Here is a 16,223-nt window from a genome sequence, read left to right on the forward strand (position 1 = left end):
CTCCGACCTTTTGAGGACGAATTGAAAGACATGGGAAAAAATAAAGTGCTAACGGTAGCTGAAAGCTAAATTCTACCACGATGCTAGCGCTGCCTGCTGTATTTTAAAATCTACAGAACAATTCCTTTATGTTTCTGGGAAACCGCCACGTTAACAAACTCAATGGTGACTTGACAAAATAGTTGTGCTTAAAATACACATAATGCCAAGGAAACGTCTTAAACGAGAGGGAAAAGTTGCATTTCTCATTGAATTAACAGAAGTTTCACCCAGGCCAGACCATGGCCACTGTATTTTAGGTAAATAGTTTTAAATCCACTAGCCTTTTTATCTGATATAAACCCTAATGTTTGCAACGTAAATGTTCATACAGAAAATACAAATGATTTAGTTAAATTATCATTTGCTCCTGTTAACATAATATGCTATTTGACTCATTGAGTTGTAGACAGCATGCTTGGGATTTTAGGCTATTCTTGACATGTCAACAGCTTGTACAAAACTTATCTTACAATGCATGCAATTTACTAGCTAATAAAAATACAGTAAATCTACACACAACTTCACAGTTTTGCTACACTTTACCCCCAGAGAAGCATTACGAATGTCCACTCATTCATGACATGTTATAAAAGAGAAACAGCTTAAATATTCAAACAAATATAAAATATTAGACTTCCATAATGTCTATATGCAGTAACATTCTAGATAACTTTATGACGGACTCACAGTTGGTCCTGCTTTGAATCCCGACGTCGCGCCTGCAGGATAATATTTAAGACAATGAGAAAGCACCACAAATCCATCATAGAAACGCATGTAAGCCATGTCTGATGGTATGTACAATGGAACAATACGAGATGAAGAGTCAAAAAGCACTAAATCTGAGTCCCGTCATGCAGGGAACATTTACAGGGGGACACCTGAGGAGAACTGTCTCACTCCCTGTCCCAAGACAAAGCAAGAGCTCCAGTCCAAAGTATGCACAAGTCCTTTGAGGCCTCCACGTTTGCTTTTCAAGAGGGAGGAACCATATCGGAACGGTCAGGAACGGGACGGGAACTGCACCAAAGTCACACTCGAGTTAAAATGACTGGAATTTTTGTTTTGGATCGTTTTTGCTTGGTTTGGCTTTCGTAGTTTGTAGGTTTAGAGCTTTAACTGACGATATGTTTGCAGATTTCAATAAATATATACATTATTATCCAGCAGAGTTTAAGTGCACATAATTGTTGATTATTGTAAATGTTGAATTAACGGCCTTTTTCCAGCTTGTGTTGTCACAGTAATAATATTTCAAACTCCATTTTGATACTAAGGAAAATGCATGATACTCGATACCAAAAGATAATTAAAACATGTTATTCTTTAGACACTAGGCTGTCATTTTAAAAACATATCATTTTCTTTATGTTACCGCGTGGTCTTTGAGCAGATATGATCAATTCAACATAATTCTAAAACTGTAGCAAAGGTCCAACTTTGTCCAGTTTATGTTATTGGATTTAGTGTCAATACTTTTTTGATACTTTTGAGAAGGCTATTTCCAGCTAAGAATTTTACTTGAATTAATAAAAGATGGAAAAACCAATAATGTACAAAATAAGTACAAAAAAGACAAATATTCTGAATTCCAGTCACATTCTAACTGAGGTACTTCTTTCCTGCAGTGAGGAGGCTTGTAGTTCATTTTGAGCCGGGAGTGGGCGGGGTCACAGGTCAGAGAGGGCAGGGTCAGAGGACGGAGGAGGCGTGGTTGGGGCGGGGTCGGGGGGAGATTGCGGCGGGGGCTCGTCCGGAGTGTGATCCTCCGTGCTTTGGGTGGGGCTGCCCTTACTGCTGCTACTGGGACTACTGGCCCCGGGGCCGTCCACCGAAGTGCTGCTGCTGCTGCTGCTGCTGCTGCTGCTGCTGCTGCTGCTGCTGGCCCCGTCCTGGCCCTCCGAGTTCTCCAGCATCTCCTGGATCAGCGGGGGCATCGAGCCGGGGATCTCCATCTTCAGAGAGATGACACGCTCCGCACCTTCAAGGCAAAGAGAGAGTTTGAAAAATGTCCGAAGCTGAGTAAGGGAAAACAGGTACGTTTTACACAAACTTTGTTAAAGGATTTTACTGTTTGCCCTTCTGTAAGATGTAGGTTGATAACGTGTGCTCGCCTTTTTTTTTTCTGTCCTGAGGTGTGGAACGCTTTTGTGGCAAAATACGAATACTACGTTTTTCTACAGCAAGAGTGAGCACGGATTCTCACAAACAGTAACTCTTTTACGGTCATTTTAGATGTATTAACATGTGATGTCACCTGTCACACAGCAAGATATTTACATAAAACTTACAATGCTAAAAAATTATAATTAATTAGTTAACCAGTGTAGTGCGGTCAGGGAACAAGGAAAGCAGTCTCTTCTGAAGGCAAGAAGTCACAGTCTCTTTTAGTGGCCTCTACAGGTCGCTGGGCAAAACTGCGTTTGAAGCTTGGTTCTTCTTCTCCCGTTCATGCTCCGCTGTCTAACATGAGCTTTTAGAACCAGAGCGGACAGCAGCTTCTTTTAGAGCTCTGCACATGTGCTCTGAGGACCACACAGCCTCAAACACATGGATCTGTGCTCAAACCACACTGATGTATTGCATTTGAATATCTTATTGTCTTGCATGATGAACTAATGTAATTGATTACAGCCTATGGTATATTTGTCTTTTGCTTATGCTTTATAAATAGATACATTTGCATTGTTGTCTGTGTTCTCTCATCTTGCACAAAGTGTTCCAGGAGCCAAAGCTGCCATACCTCTTAGGGTCCACTTTGTATCATTTATATGGAACCAGCGAACCAGTGGAAACATGCCATGCTTTGCCTGGACTATACTCTACTGTTCCACCTGTTTCGTTCCTCAGTTCGCTGGTGTGCTGTATCCGTGGCGCACACTCAGTACCTTTAGCGCTGATGCTGCGCAGGTCGGTGATCTTCATGAGCGTCTTGGGGAACATGTGAGGTTTACTGGGTCTGCGCTTCCTCACATAGATCTTTAGCGCCTCCAGCAATGGCTCCTGCAGCTCGTCCACTTTGGAGGGCTCCTCCAGGTCCTGTCGGTCTGAAATTCACATATGAACATGCAGGTAAGAGGTGGTTTACGTGAAAGGGACAGAGCAGGTTACAACATACTGGATTACGCCTGTCGGCCTGTCTTTACTCCCTGACTGACGAAATACTGTATGTCAAAAATATGTTATAACATATTTTATAACCACAAAAACGTACACTTTAAAAGCATTATTCTCTCTCACCTGGTGTTCAATAAAGGAAAGAAACAAAACACTATGAGGGTTATAACTTTTAAACATTTGTTTTAACCTTTGTCAGAGCTTGACAGGGCTCTTTTATCAGACTGTTCCCAAACTGAAATTTACATTATATTTCTGAAACTTTATGAACTCCAACGTAATTAAAACATTAACCTAGATTTTAGGTTTTGAATGTGCATGGAAAATAGAGAAAATAAAGCAGCTGAAACACTTTCAATCCTCTTCCCAGTCGGCTTTATCTCTCTGTGATTGTGATTTATTTTTTATTAAATGAATGGGACATGTAGATGAAATAGATGTTATGTCAAATTATTCACTCTTCCCAAGGAAATTCCAACTGTTGGAGAAACTGTGGTTGCTAGGATCAATACAGCGCTACAGACTGTCTGTGACACCACCTGATTTCATACTATGTACCTGGCCTCAAAACCCCAAGGACTGGGCCGACTTATAACTGACTTTGAGAAAATGGAGAAGATTACATTTAGACTAAACTTGAAATTGGACAAATATAAACTTCCTATATTCTGTGATCTGTCCTTTTCCTCTGTATCTACTGCGTTGTATCAATGAAATGTGTGGACAATAAAGGATTATCTTATCTTATCTTATAACCGACTTTGGGCCAATTGGAATGTTTATTTTGTAGTCTTTGTGCCTTAGTTTTTATCTCGATGTCTTGTTGTGATTTTCTTCTATTTTCTCACTGGTCTTATTCCATTTCTTGTATATGTTTAAAAAAAATTAAACATTTGAACAAAAGATAAATAAAATAGTAATAATTGAAAAAAGCTATGCCACTGCTAAAAGTGCGTGCTTATATAATGAGGAAATGTCTTTTATTCCATGCACAAAATTCAAATCATTACGACGTAATGACACAAAAATGACAAACGTTTTCAGAGTAAGACTAGGATTTCAATATTCTTTGACTTACTACTACAACTTGTTCAAATACATCACATCTAGTGTTCTATCTTACACCAGCAATGTGATACTAATCTAAACACTCAATACAATTACTGCAATAATGCTATGTCTGATGCTGTACTAGTTTGTTCCACCAGGGGGCAGTGTTCTCCCTGGGATCAGACCTTTCCTGTCTGACAGCTCCTGGAACATTATGCAACAGTGAGTAAGATTTTTGCCCGGCTTCTGTGCTGAGGAAGGAAATACAGCAGAGCGAAGAATGAAGTCCTCAAGTCAGAAAAGTGGATTTGAAATGAGACAGGTTTGCTGCTGCAATCCCACCAGCGCAAAGTCAAGACTCGGGCTACTCTAAAATAATATTACTAAAAGATTCACACGGTAACTTTGTATTAGAGCAGGGGTGTCAACTCATTTTGGGTCGCGGGCCGAATTGCGACCCTCAGGCTGGGTTACGGGCCGCATATAATGTAAAAAATAAAACAATAAAAAATATAAGATTTATATAGACTGTTGCAGGTGAAAGTGCAGCAGGAACAGGAACATGGACCTGTGATATGATTCTGATATGAAATGTTCATATCACAGATATAGCTGCACAAACTCAATATGAGCTCACTATTTTTATAGTTTAAGCTTAATGTATTCATTACTAACAAATTCATGTAGTGAATCAAACGAGTGCTCACGTCATGTTCATACTTTATTACACTCTGACCTGTGTTTTTACCTGTGGCTCCTGAGCTGTCCAGGTTTGCACTGGTTTGGATGTTTTCCTCACAGAGAATCATCACAGAAGTTTGTTTTCTTGTTGTTAGCTCCACATTAGTGCCACTTTTAGTACAGCTCTAACATCCACAAAACCGCCTCCTTTCTTTCTTCTATGTGTTTCCCAAAACCACACGTCTCTTTCCTCGCTCAGACCTCTGATTAAGTAGTTCAGTGCGTCTGCACTTCTCAGCCCTCGGCACTTGCTCCAGCAGCACACACAGCAGCGCTGAGCAGCGAAGGAGAGGCGAGGCTGCTGCAAAGGATTGTTGGACTTCAAGCGATAAAAACGTCGGCCGGATTAAAACGTCTGGGGGGCCGGATGTAGTTAGAGGCTCCATCTCCTACTTGTCTCTATTGAGATGATATTGCTTTGCCGGGAATGTATCACAATATGGCATAAAATGTATCTATCTCCATGGAGACCCAAGTTACAGGTCAGATCTAAGGAGAGGTAACACCGCTCACTGTAAGAATGTTTTTCAAGGTTTAATTTAGAAAAATAATAAAAAGAACAAAAACACTTTATATATGATTTATATAAATTTAGCTGTGGAACATTCCAGGCAGAACGATGACATCACTAGTGACGCAACCACAACATTTGAAGACGCAAAATTCATTGTTAATAAACGCTTACACTTGGATGATGCCGATGCCGTGTCTAATTTATACATTCATGTGCTTAACCTCCACCACATAGTGCACGTTTAAAAAGAAGTAAAAAGTAGTGACTCGAGTAATTACTGAGGTGTGAGTAAAAGTAGAGTAGCAATAACTTGTACCAAAGTAAGAGTCTAAGTGAGTAAAGTATAATTGATTTTATTCAAAGTCAGAAAAAGTGAGTGCTTCATTAAGGACAAAGTTCAATATCTAGAGAACAGTGAAGGTGACCATTGGTATCCCTGCCTGCACTGGCCTCTACTGTACAGGTCAGTGTGACCTGCTGTTGACCTGTGCTGGACTCATGAACACAGACATGCTTTGACTCCAAACCTGACGACAGCCACTCAATATTTAAAATGGAGATTGATGTGAGGTGAACGACTTGCAGGTGTTCACACTCGCAGGTGTTCACACTCGCAGGTAATCACACTCGCAGGTAATCACACTCGCAGGTGTTCACACTCACAGGTGTTCACACTCACAGGTGTTCACACTCGCAGGTGTTCACACTCACAGGTGTTCACACTCACAGGTTTTCACACTCGCAGGTGTTCACACTCGCAGGCGTTCACACTCGCAGGTAATCACACTCGCAGGTGTTCACACTCGCAGGTAATCACACTCGCAGGTAATCACACTCGCAGGTGTTCACACTCGCAGGTAATCACACTCGCAGGTGTTCACACTCGCAGGTAATCACACTCGCAGGTGTTCACACTCGCAGGCGTTCACACTCGCAGGTAATCACACTCGTAGGTAATCACACTCGCAGGTGTTCACACTCGCAGGTAATCACACTCGCAGGTAATCACACTCGCAGGTGTTCACACTCACAGGTAATCACACTCGCAGGTGTTCACACTCGCAGGTAATCACACTCGCAGGTGTTCACACTTGCAGGTGTTCACACTCGCAGGTAATCACACTCGTAGGTAATCACACTCGCAGGTGTTCACACTCGCAGGTAATCACACTCGCAGGTAATCACACTCGCAGGTGTTCACACTCGCAGGTGTTCACACTCGCAGGTAATCACACTCGCAGGTAATCACACTCGCAGGTGTTCACACTCGCAGGTAATCACACTCGCAGGTAATCACACTCGCAGGTGTTCACACTCACAGGTAATCACACTCGCAGGTGTTCACACTCGCAGGTAATCACACTCGCAGGTGTTCACACTCGCAGGCGTTCACACTCGCAGGTAATCACACTCGTAGGTAATCACACTCGCAGGTGTTCACACTCGCAGGTAATCACACTCGCAGGTAATCACACTCGCAGGTGTTCACACTCACAGGTAATCACACTCGCAGGTGTTCACACTCGCAGGTAATCACACTCGCAGGTGTTCACACTTGCAGGTGTTCACACTCGCAGGTAATCACACTCGTAGGTAATCACACTCGCAGGTGTTCACACTCGCAGGTAATCACACTCGCAGGTAATCACACTCGCAGGTGTTCACACTCGCAGGTAATCACACTCGCAGGTGTTCACACTCGCAGGTAATCACACTCGCAGGTGTTCACACTTGCAGGCGTTCACACTCGCAGGTAATCACACTCGTAGGTAATCACACTCGCAGGTGTTCACACTCGCAGGTAATCACACTCGCAGGTAATCACACTCGCAGGTGTTCACACTCACAGGTAATCACACTCGCAGGTGTTCACACTCGCAGGTAATCACACTCGCAGGTGTTCACACTTGCAGGCGTTCACACTCGCAGGTAATCACACTCGTAGGTAATCACACTCGCAGGTAATCACACTCGCAGGTGTTCACACTCACAGGTATTCACACTCGCAGGTAATCACACTCGCAGGTAATCACACTCGCAGGTGTTCACACTCACAGGTAATCACACTCGCAGGTGTTCACACTCGCAGGTAATCACACTCGCAGGTGTTCACACTCGCAGGTGTTCACACTCGCAGGTGTTCACACTCGCAGGTGTTCACACTCGCAGGTGTTCACACTCACAGGTGTTCACACTAGCAGGTGTTCACACTCGCAGGTGTTCACACTCGCAGGTGTTCACACTCGCAGGTGTTCACACTCACAGGTGATAACATGTTGGTTTTAAATGGTCAAATGGCAACTATCCCCAATTCTCATCATTCTGAAACCCTTTGATATTCTAACAAAGTGAACCAAATAGTTTTATAAGTTGGTGAATAATCTACAGACTAAAGTAAGTAAACAAATAAATAAATTGCACACTGTAAAGTGTTCTCATTCACATTTACAATAAAACTAATAACATTAAATTTAGTTTTGGACCATCAGGAACACTTTGGAATGCATTACTACAACAGTAGTTACTTTCACTAGTACTAATACTAGTACTTCTGAAGATGTTTTGTATTCCATCTGAAAGTACTAAAGTAAAATCTGTTCTGTCCCAGTAAAAGGAGCTCTGAGGGTAAAAATGACCTGTCGACATTTAGAGCGTTTGATGCTCTGTGAAGCAGGAAGTGAGAAAAGTGAGTCTCAACCGGACAAAAATGTAAAGAGTGAAAACGTTTCGCCACCAAGTATCTCCTTCAGCTCCTCTGAGTCAGGCACGAGCTGGTGGTCCACAGTAACAACACGTAGAATGCTAATGTCCGCTATCTTTACTGTGACGGTAAACTCTGCTCTGGCTCTGAACGCTGTGAAAAGCACTTGATGAATCATTTGGATGCTCAGAAGGATTTAGGGAAGTGAAGAATAACTATGGACCACTTACAACAGTTTAAAATAAACACGGTTTTAAGACATAAAATAAACATGCGTTTTACCGTTCGCCTTTAAGATGACAGTGCTGCAGAGCTACACAACATAAGTACAAAACAACTTTACCCTATATGCAAGAACAAACTAGTTATAGCCTCTTAAATTTGAGCAAACCGTGGGCCCACAAACCTAGACATGTCCCAGATGGACTTTCACGCTATAGAACACACCGACAAAGCATTTTATCCCCATTTGCTCAGTGTCATTTTCAAGCTGTCGCTCTTGGACCAGTGAATGTGGTTCTCAGTGGCAGCCGGCGCTCCGAGAGCCTGGATCCGCCCCTAACCATCACCGTGGATGGTTCTCCTCCGCTGCTGTCGCCTCGATTGGCTTCACCTGCTCACCCTGTGTTTGGCCTGGAGGGGACACTTTCTGCACATGGGGGGCTCCAGCTCAGGCCATGTGTGGGCTTTTTAACGGCAATTTGGACACATTTGCTTTGGCATTTCATTTAACTGAACGTACCGACTGAAAGAAGACATTATCTGTTATTGACCTGTGCAGCATTTTGAAGACTTTTTTGGTTTGAAAATGTGAATTGTTCTGGCGATGGATATGGTTCTACTCAATCAATCTTTATTTTATATGTTGGACATTTCAAATCAAAATATTCATCTAGTAAATGAAACAAGTCCTGCCTCTTTAATGTATGTCCCAAAACGATGTAGAGTCACGGTAGAAGCATATTTGAAATGCACATATATTTGAAACGTGGTTTCAAATGTATGAAACGTTTTGTATTATATAATATCTCCTTTAAAGTCTTTGAGGTGTTCCTGAAAAGCCAACAGTGACTGTGATTGGTTGGAAAGTGTTGGATCTGCATGAGCGCCCAGGCTGAGGTCAAAGATCATTGCTAATTCTAATTCCAGCATCATGCTTGATGAACTCGTGCACATTTAGCCTCTTTGATAGACTCAGAGCATTAACGGCTCATTCGGACTCATTGCTTAATGAAGAAGTCAAAGTCATTACTGTTCAGAAGTGTTAGTCACACCGAGGCGCTTCCAAGACACAAATCTGAGGGAAATGTAATCAAAATCAAATCAACAAATATAAATAAATGTTTTTAAAGTACTGCAAACTGCTGATAACAGGTGATTATTGGTTTCGAGTATCAAAAGTAGGGCAGGGCATGGCCTAAACTGTATCTCATGTCAAATGGACAGGTTGTGATGATTGACCCACAGAGTCCTTCAGTTCCCTTACAAACCCTCAGCAGACACTCGTCCCACAAACACCCACCCCACCCTCTAGAGACCCCCACACCCTGTCCAGGACCAACCTCCGGAGATGAGGCAGATGGCGCTGAGCAGGCCCGTCTCAGTGTCGTCCATCTCGATGGGCAGCAGCTGGTTGGCGAAGGTGAAGACCAGGTCCGTGAGTGGGCCGAAGCCAGCGTTGTGCATCTGTGTGCGGTTCAGGGTCAGCCCGTCTGAGAAGGTCATGGTGTCCTTCTCTGGGGTGTAGCGCGTGCAGATACGCAGTATCTGGAAGTCACACAACATTCACACAATGGAATCCTTTTCAACATAAAGCATGCAAAGTGGGCAAATCCTCTTGTAAGGAACTCCTGAGGAAGAACCGGGTTCCCAAGTGTAGTGTCGTCACCTGCGACGTGCAGTGGTAACGCACAGGGCGTCTCAATGCCATTTATTCACATATACTTGTCTTCGGGTTGGTGAGCCATCGCCCTTCATGGTGGAGACACTTTGTTTGCTTTTCCAAGAGCCAATCTCTACAGCTAACTAATCCAACTGAAAAATACTATCTGTTGCTTTCATAGTGATTGTTTGTGAGGGAGACCTATGACAGCCCATTTAAAATGTCAAATGTAAAAGACAAGACATTCATTAGCTTACAAATAGTCTACATATTTTAGGCCTGTTATGCCTCAAAGAGCATGCATCATAAATGAGGCGATAGGGCCCTTTGCTGTGGCTATGCTAACTACCGCTACTTCACTTTGTTTTATGACACATTCACCCTCTGAAAGTACATTTTGAATTCTTGCTCCAAACAATGACCTGCAGCAGGAGTGAGAGGATCACCTTTAGCGCTGGCAGTAAGCTAACAGCTAATGAACGCAGGGGCTTTGAAGTGATGCGAGCGGGCGGCTCTGACAGTGAGTGGCAGCCTGTCTGCTACATGAAACAGAATAAAACATGGGCAGGGTGCACCGGCTGGACACCTCTAAACACCCCCCACCCCCACCCACACCCACACCCACACACACCCAGCCCCATCACAACACACACATCACCACTAACATCACGAGCATTCACACCACTGAGGGTTTGACGTCCCCCTCGTGCGGCCCCTGCACCAAGAGGCAAAAACAGCACCGCCTCCATCACAGAGCAAGACGTGAACCCAGTGTTCTGATCCAATAAGTCAATAGGAAATGTTGTAAGAATGGAGTAGATGTTAAATCAGCATGTGAGGAGCTTTGAACGCACCTAATATTAATATTCATGTGCAACTGACTGTACATCAATTATAGAGAAGATGGAGCAATCCAAACATACCTGGAGTTGTGTTTCATTTGCACATTTTGAAATATTCCTGCTTTTAGGCTGAGAAGTACAAAGGACACTGCTCATGTCAGCTTGTACTTCTCCATAGTTTTTAAATGATTCAGGTAATTCATGAGAATTAGAAAATAATAATCGTGATCATTTTAAAAGCAAAATTACATCATTTGAATTCAATCTACACTCCAAAAAAGTACACCTAAATGAGAAGGGCTTTTTTATCCATAAGTTTATCGCATATGAACTTTACGTTTTCATGCAGAAAGATTGATTTCATAATGAGGTTTATGTGTCAGTGGAATGGTGATTTTGAGCATATTTTGACTCGTAAATTGAGACGACCAATGACGCATGAAAGCATAAAATATTTAGCTTTAATTAAAACAGAACTGCTCATGTAAATTAACTTTATATCTAATTCAGAAAATTAACACAATTTGTTTGTAGTACAGATGCTCATTAATGTGTCCTTATTAAATAAATACTTAAGTAAAATACAATTAGAAAAAGCCAAGCATTTTCTAACTTGAAATTAGAAATAAAAATTATACTGCACTTCTCTTCTATTGGCAAATCTTTTAAGAATGTAATTTTTTTTTTAAATTTCACTCACTTTTTAACTTTTATTTAAGATCGTAATTATTTCCAGTCTGAATTAAGGATTTTCTATGTTATTTGGTTTAGTAACACTAAAATGTTCTATTTCCAACTGAAGCAAGAAATGATTGTGTTGATCTCATTTAAACTCCACAGTTGTGCTATAAGTTGTACTATAATTATTTTATGTAAGATTTGTGCATGGAACAGTTAATAATGTAAAGATACAACAACATCGAAGCTCTTGAGGGAGAAAGTATCAAGGATGTACTTCAACAAGAGCATTTACTATTTTAAGTTCATTTACTCTTCTCTAACTTTTCAAGAAGTTCATATGGGGTAAACACACTTTTCCGACTGATGACTAATGTACAAAAACTAGGTCACTTTACTTTTTTGGAAGCGGAAGAACTACTCATAATTCCCAAAGCTGAGTTTAGCCTAACAGAAAGGAAAGAGCTAATTTAATGGTGCTACTGTGGCGGATAAGGACGCAGATCACAACTCAATCATTCACAGTTTCCTAAATTTGAGCCGTAATAACAAGAGCATCAGGGGTATTCATTTGCAAACTGTACAAATCTACTTTTAGATTTTAAAACACGCCGTTCCCACAAGAAAACACAGACTTTTTAGAGAAGAAAAACTTACATTATTTATACATAATGAGAAATGAAAAGTTCCAGGGGACAATTGTGCTTTATTCTGACTTTACGAAAACTTTGCTTGTGTAACTTTGTGTGTCTCCATGGAGATATTATTGCTTGAGTGTTTGGAGTGATGTGCTACAAAAGAGTATTTTATAATGGTTTTATAAAGGACAAAGGTCACCGAGCGTTCCTATTGTTGGGGTTTTCATTGTAACTAACTTTCTTTGTGCTCCAAGCGGCTGTGAATGTCACGAGGAGCCTTTTCATTACAGGGCTGGCCTACTTTGTGACTCCCGTTTCATAAATATATAATTGTAAGTGTATTGCAGTAAAATATTTCAAATGCTTGTTACAGTCAAGTGCAAGTGATTTACAGCAGTGGTTCTCAAACTGTGGGCGGCGGTCCAAAAGAGGAGGACCACACAGTATGGCACTATTTGTTATTTTCACACTGTATTTGACCTTTTTGAATATTTCATAATTAATGCTTGGAATTAGATATCAGCAAATTCTTCAGTACGATCCATCAAAATATCAAGTACAAAATTGTGAAAGAAAATCCATCTATAATATCTATCTAGTTGTATGTAAATTATCTCTTTCCAGAAAGACAAACAGGTTGTTCAACTAAGCTAAGTTTACAGGTCAGATCTGTGTAGAGGCGTGCTCACTCAAATCAAACACGACTTGAGCAACAACCGCATAAACCAAGCTAAAAATACTGACCCCTGAGTATGCAATAACTCAAATTGAGAGTAGTGGAAGAGGGTAAGTACCAGGATGTCGAGGCAGGCGGCTTTGAGCAGGGTGATCTGGTCAGCGATGGTCAGTCCGGTGAACCCAGGCACTCGTTTGGCGAACTCCACAATCTTGATAATGCACTTAGTGGCCAACTCGCTGAACTTGTCCCACAGACCCAGGTCCAGCCTCACGCGCTGGTCTGCACTGGAGTTCTGCACAGACACATGGGACAGACGGGGTTAGCACTGTCCAACAAGAAAACTCTTCATGTACACCCTTTTATGATAACAAATTGTATCCAAGCTATGCGCTAGAAGATCGTTTATTGTTGGCGTCATTGTTAATCTCTTACAGTGCATATGATAGGTTTTTGTTGGATAGTAACTGTGGTAAATGTCTGTTTTAGCGTTTCATATCTCAGTATCTATGTCATCAATACACAAACATTCCATCCTAAATGCTTGGACAATTTGGCCAGTCACAGTTATGAACATCCATAGACATTAAGCCTTCCATGCTAATGCTGTCAGTTACTCGCCATCAAGCTATTTCCAGTAGTTTTTAGAATTCTGGAGCCAGTCCACTGTATTTTATCCTATGGCCTTTAGCATTAGCCTGCAAAAACAAGACTATAGCGGTGGATGTATGGTCACCATATTCTTCGACCCCATTTGGGATGCAGCGGCAAGCTTCGTCCACATAGAGTCTTTGGTACCAACCCATCGACCACATTTTCGTGAGGTTGAAGCCTTATTAAAAGTCATTGTTGAGTGAGTAAAACTTTTGCTGATTTAGTTGAAATAATAATTAGCACATGAAACTGGCATCTGCACTAAAAGCTGTGATCTCTCTGATGTGTGGTCCTGATAAGCATATATAACACTATAAACATATAACACTATAAGCATATATAACGCATATATAACACTATAAGCATATATAACACTATAATCATATAACACTATAAGCATATATAACACTATAAACATATAACACTATAAGCATATATAACACTATAATCATATAACACTATAAGCATATATAACACTATAAACATATAACACTATAAGCATATATAACGCATATATAACACTATAAGCATATATAACACTATAATCATATAACACTATAAGCATATATAACACTATAAACATATAACACTATAAGCATATATAACACTATAATCATATAACACTATAAGCATATATAACACTATAAACATATAACACTATAAGCATATATAACACTATAAACATATAACACTATAAGCATATATAACACTATAATCATATAACACTATAAGCATATATAACACTATAAACATATAACAATATAAATATAACGCATATATAACACTATAAGCATATATAACACTATAATCATATAACACTATAAGCATATATAACACTATAATCATATAACACTATAAGCATATATAACACTATAATCATATAACACTATAAGCATATATAACACTATAATCATATAACACTATAAGCATATATAACACTATAATTATTCATATAACACTATAAGCATATATAACACTATAATCATATAACACTATAAGCATATATAACACTATAAACATATAACACTATAATCATATAACACTATAAGCATATATAACACTATAAGCATATATAACACTATAAACATATAACACTATAAGCATATATAACACTATAAGCATTTATAACACTATAATCATATAACACTATAAGCATATATAACACTATAAACATATAACACTATAAGCATATATAACGCATATATAACACTATACGCATATATAACACTATAAGCATTTATAACACTATAATCATATAACACTATAAGCATATATAACACTATAAACATATAACACTATAAGCATATATAACGCATATATAACACTATACGCATATATAACACTATAAGCATTTATAACACTATAATCATATAACACTATAAGCATATATAACACTATAAACATATAACACTATAAGCATATATAACGCATATATAACACTATACGCATATATAACACTATAAGCATTTATAACACTATAATCATATAACACTATAAGCATATATAACACTATAAACATATAACACTATAAGCATATATAACGCATATATAACACTATAAGCATATATAACACTATAATCATATAACACTATAAGCATATATAACACTATAAACATATAACACTATAAGCATATATAACGCATATATAACACTATAAGCATTTATAACACTATAATCATATAACACTATAAGCATATATAACACTATAATTATTCATATAACACTATAAGCATATATAACACTATAAGCATATATAACACTATAATCATATAACACTATAAGCATATATAACACTGTAAGCATATATAACACTATAATCATATAACACTATAAGCATATATAACACTATAAGCATATATAACACTATTATTATTATGTTGCATTTGTGCATTTTTTAAAATGAAAGTATCGGATCGGGACTCGGTATCGGCAGATACTCAAAATCAGATGACTCGGAATCGGATCGGGGCCAAAAAAACCTGATCGGGACGTCCCAGGACACTACATAAATGTCATGAAATAAACGGATCATTTCATATGGGCGTGTGCTTCCCCTTTCATTTGTCATGTGACTGAACCTTTGATAACTCAAACTTCATCCTTTTTAATATCCACCGTGACAACCAGGAATACCAATAATACACTTCAACAAAATTGTCAAACCAGCCCAATTCAGGTAAGACTTTTATTAAAATTATAATGTTAACTCAACTATGTTTTTGTGAAATGAGTCCAACCTGTCATATGCACTTTAAGTATCTTGTTTTTACTCATTTTGTGCAACCATATTTGACATATTTTGGCCATATGATAATTACATACATAAAAACATATTTGTAATTAGGCTCACTACTTCACCTGTACATGTCAGTGAAATATGCACGCTCGTGTCCACATATTGTCAGGCTTCTGCTAATAACGTTGCCTCGTCTCGTCCATGTCAAACCTCTATACAGTAAACAGGCTGTGGATACGGTTGCCGTGGTTATGGCAGGATGCTTGTTGTTTTGGGCCGGCCCGGGATAATGAGGCGGCCGTGACTGTGAGAGCGTCCCAGAGTCCCAGACACACATAAGCGCGCTGACAGCTAACACACAGGGCTCAAGAAACTAATACAGATACAATATAGGAGCCTATACATTAGATGGGCGGTGTGCAGCCGGGGGAACAGGGTGATGTGGACAATTG

The 16,223-nt window shown here is 39.7% G+C and overlaps 1 protein-coding gene across 2 annotated transcripts in view; it reads right to left on the minus strand.

The window, feature by feature from the left end:
- Window positions 1-1,616: 1,616 nt before the first annotated feature.
- Window positions 1,617-16,223, minus strand: part of LOC140361615 (retinoic acid receptor beta-like) — a 147,040-nt gene continuing 132,433 nt past the window's right edge. For both annotated transcript variants that reach the window (XM_072447346.1, XM_072447347.1), the window contains exons 5-8: window positions 13,000-13,176; window positions 9,728-9,932; window positions 2,931-3,089; window positions 1,617-2,023 (exon numbers count right to left, since the gene is read on the minus strand). In XM_072447346.1, coding sequence (XP_072303447.1) covers window positions 1,713-2,023; window positions 2,931-3,089; window positions 9,728-9,932; window positions 13,000-13,176 — 852 coding nt within the window. In that variant the 3' untranslated portion in view covers window positions 1,617-1,712. The remainder of the gene's footprint in view (window positions 2,024-2,930; window positions 3,090-9,727; window positions 9,933-12,999; window positions 13,177-16,223) is intronic.

The sequence above is a fragment of the Eucyclogobius newberryi genome, unplaced genomic scaffold (genome assembly GCF_026437365.1).
Source record: "Eucyclogobius newberryi isolate DKJ021-1_F unplaced genomic scaffold, fEucNew1.0.hap1 SCAF_16, whole genome shotgun sequence".
NCBI classification, from domain to species: Eukaryota; Metazoa; Chordata; class Actinopteri; order Gobiiformes; family Gobiidae; genus Eucyclogobius; species Eucyclogobius newberryi.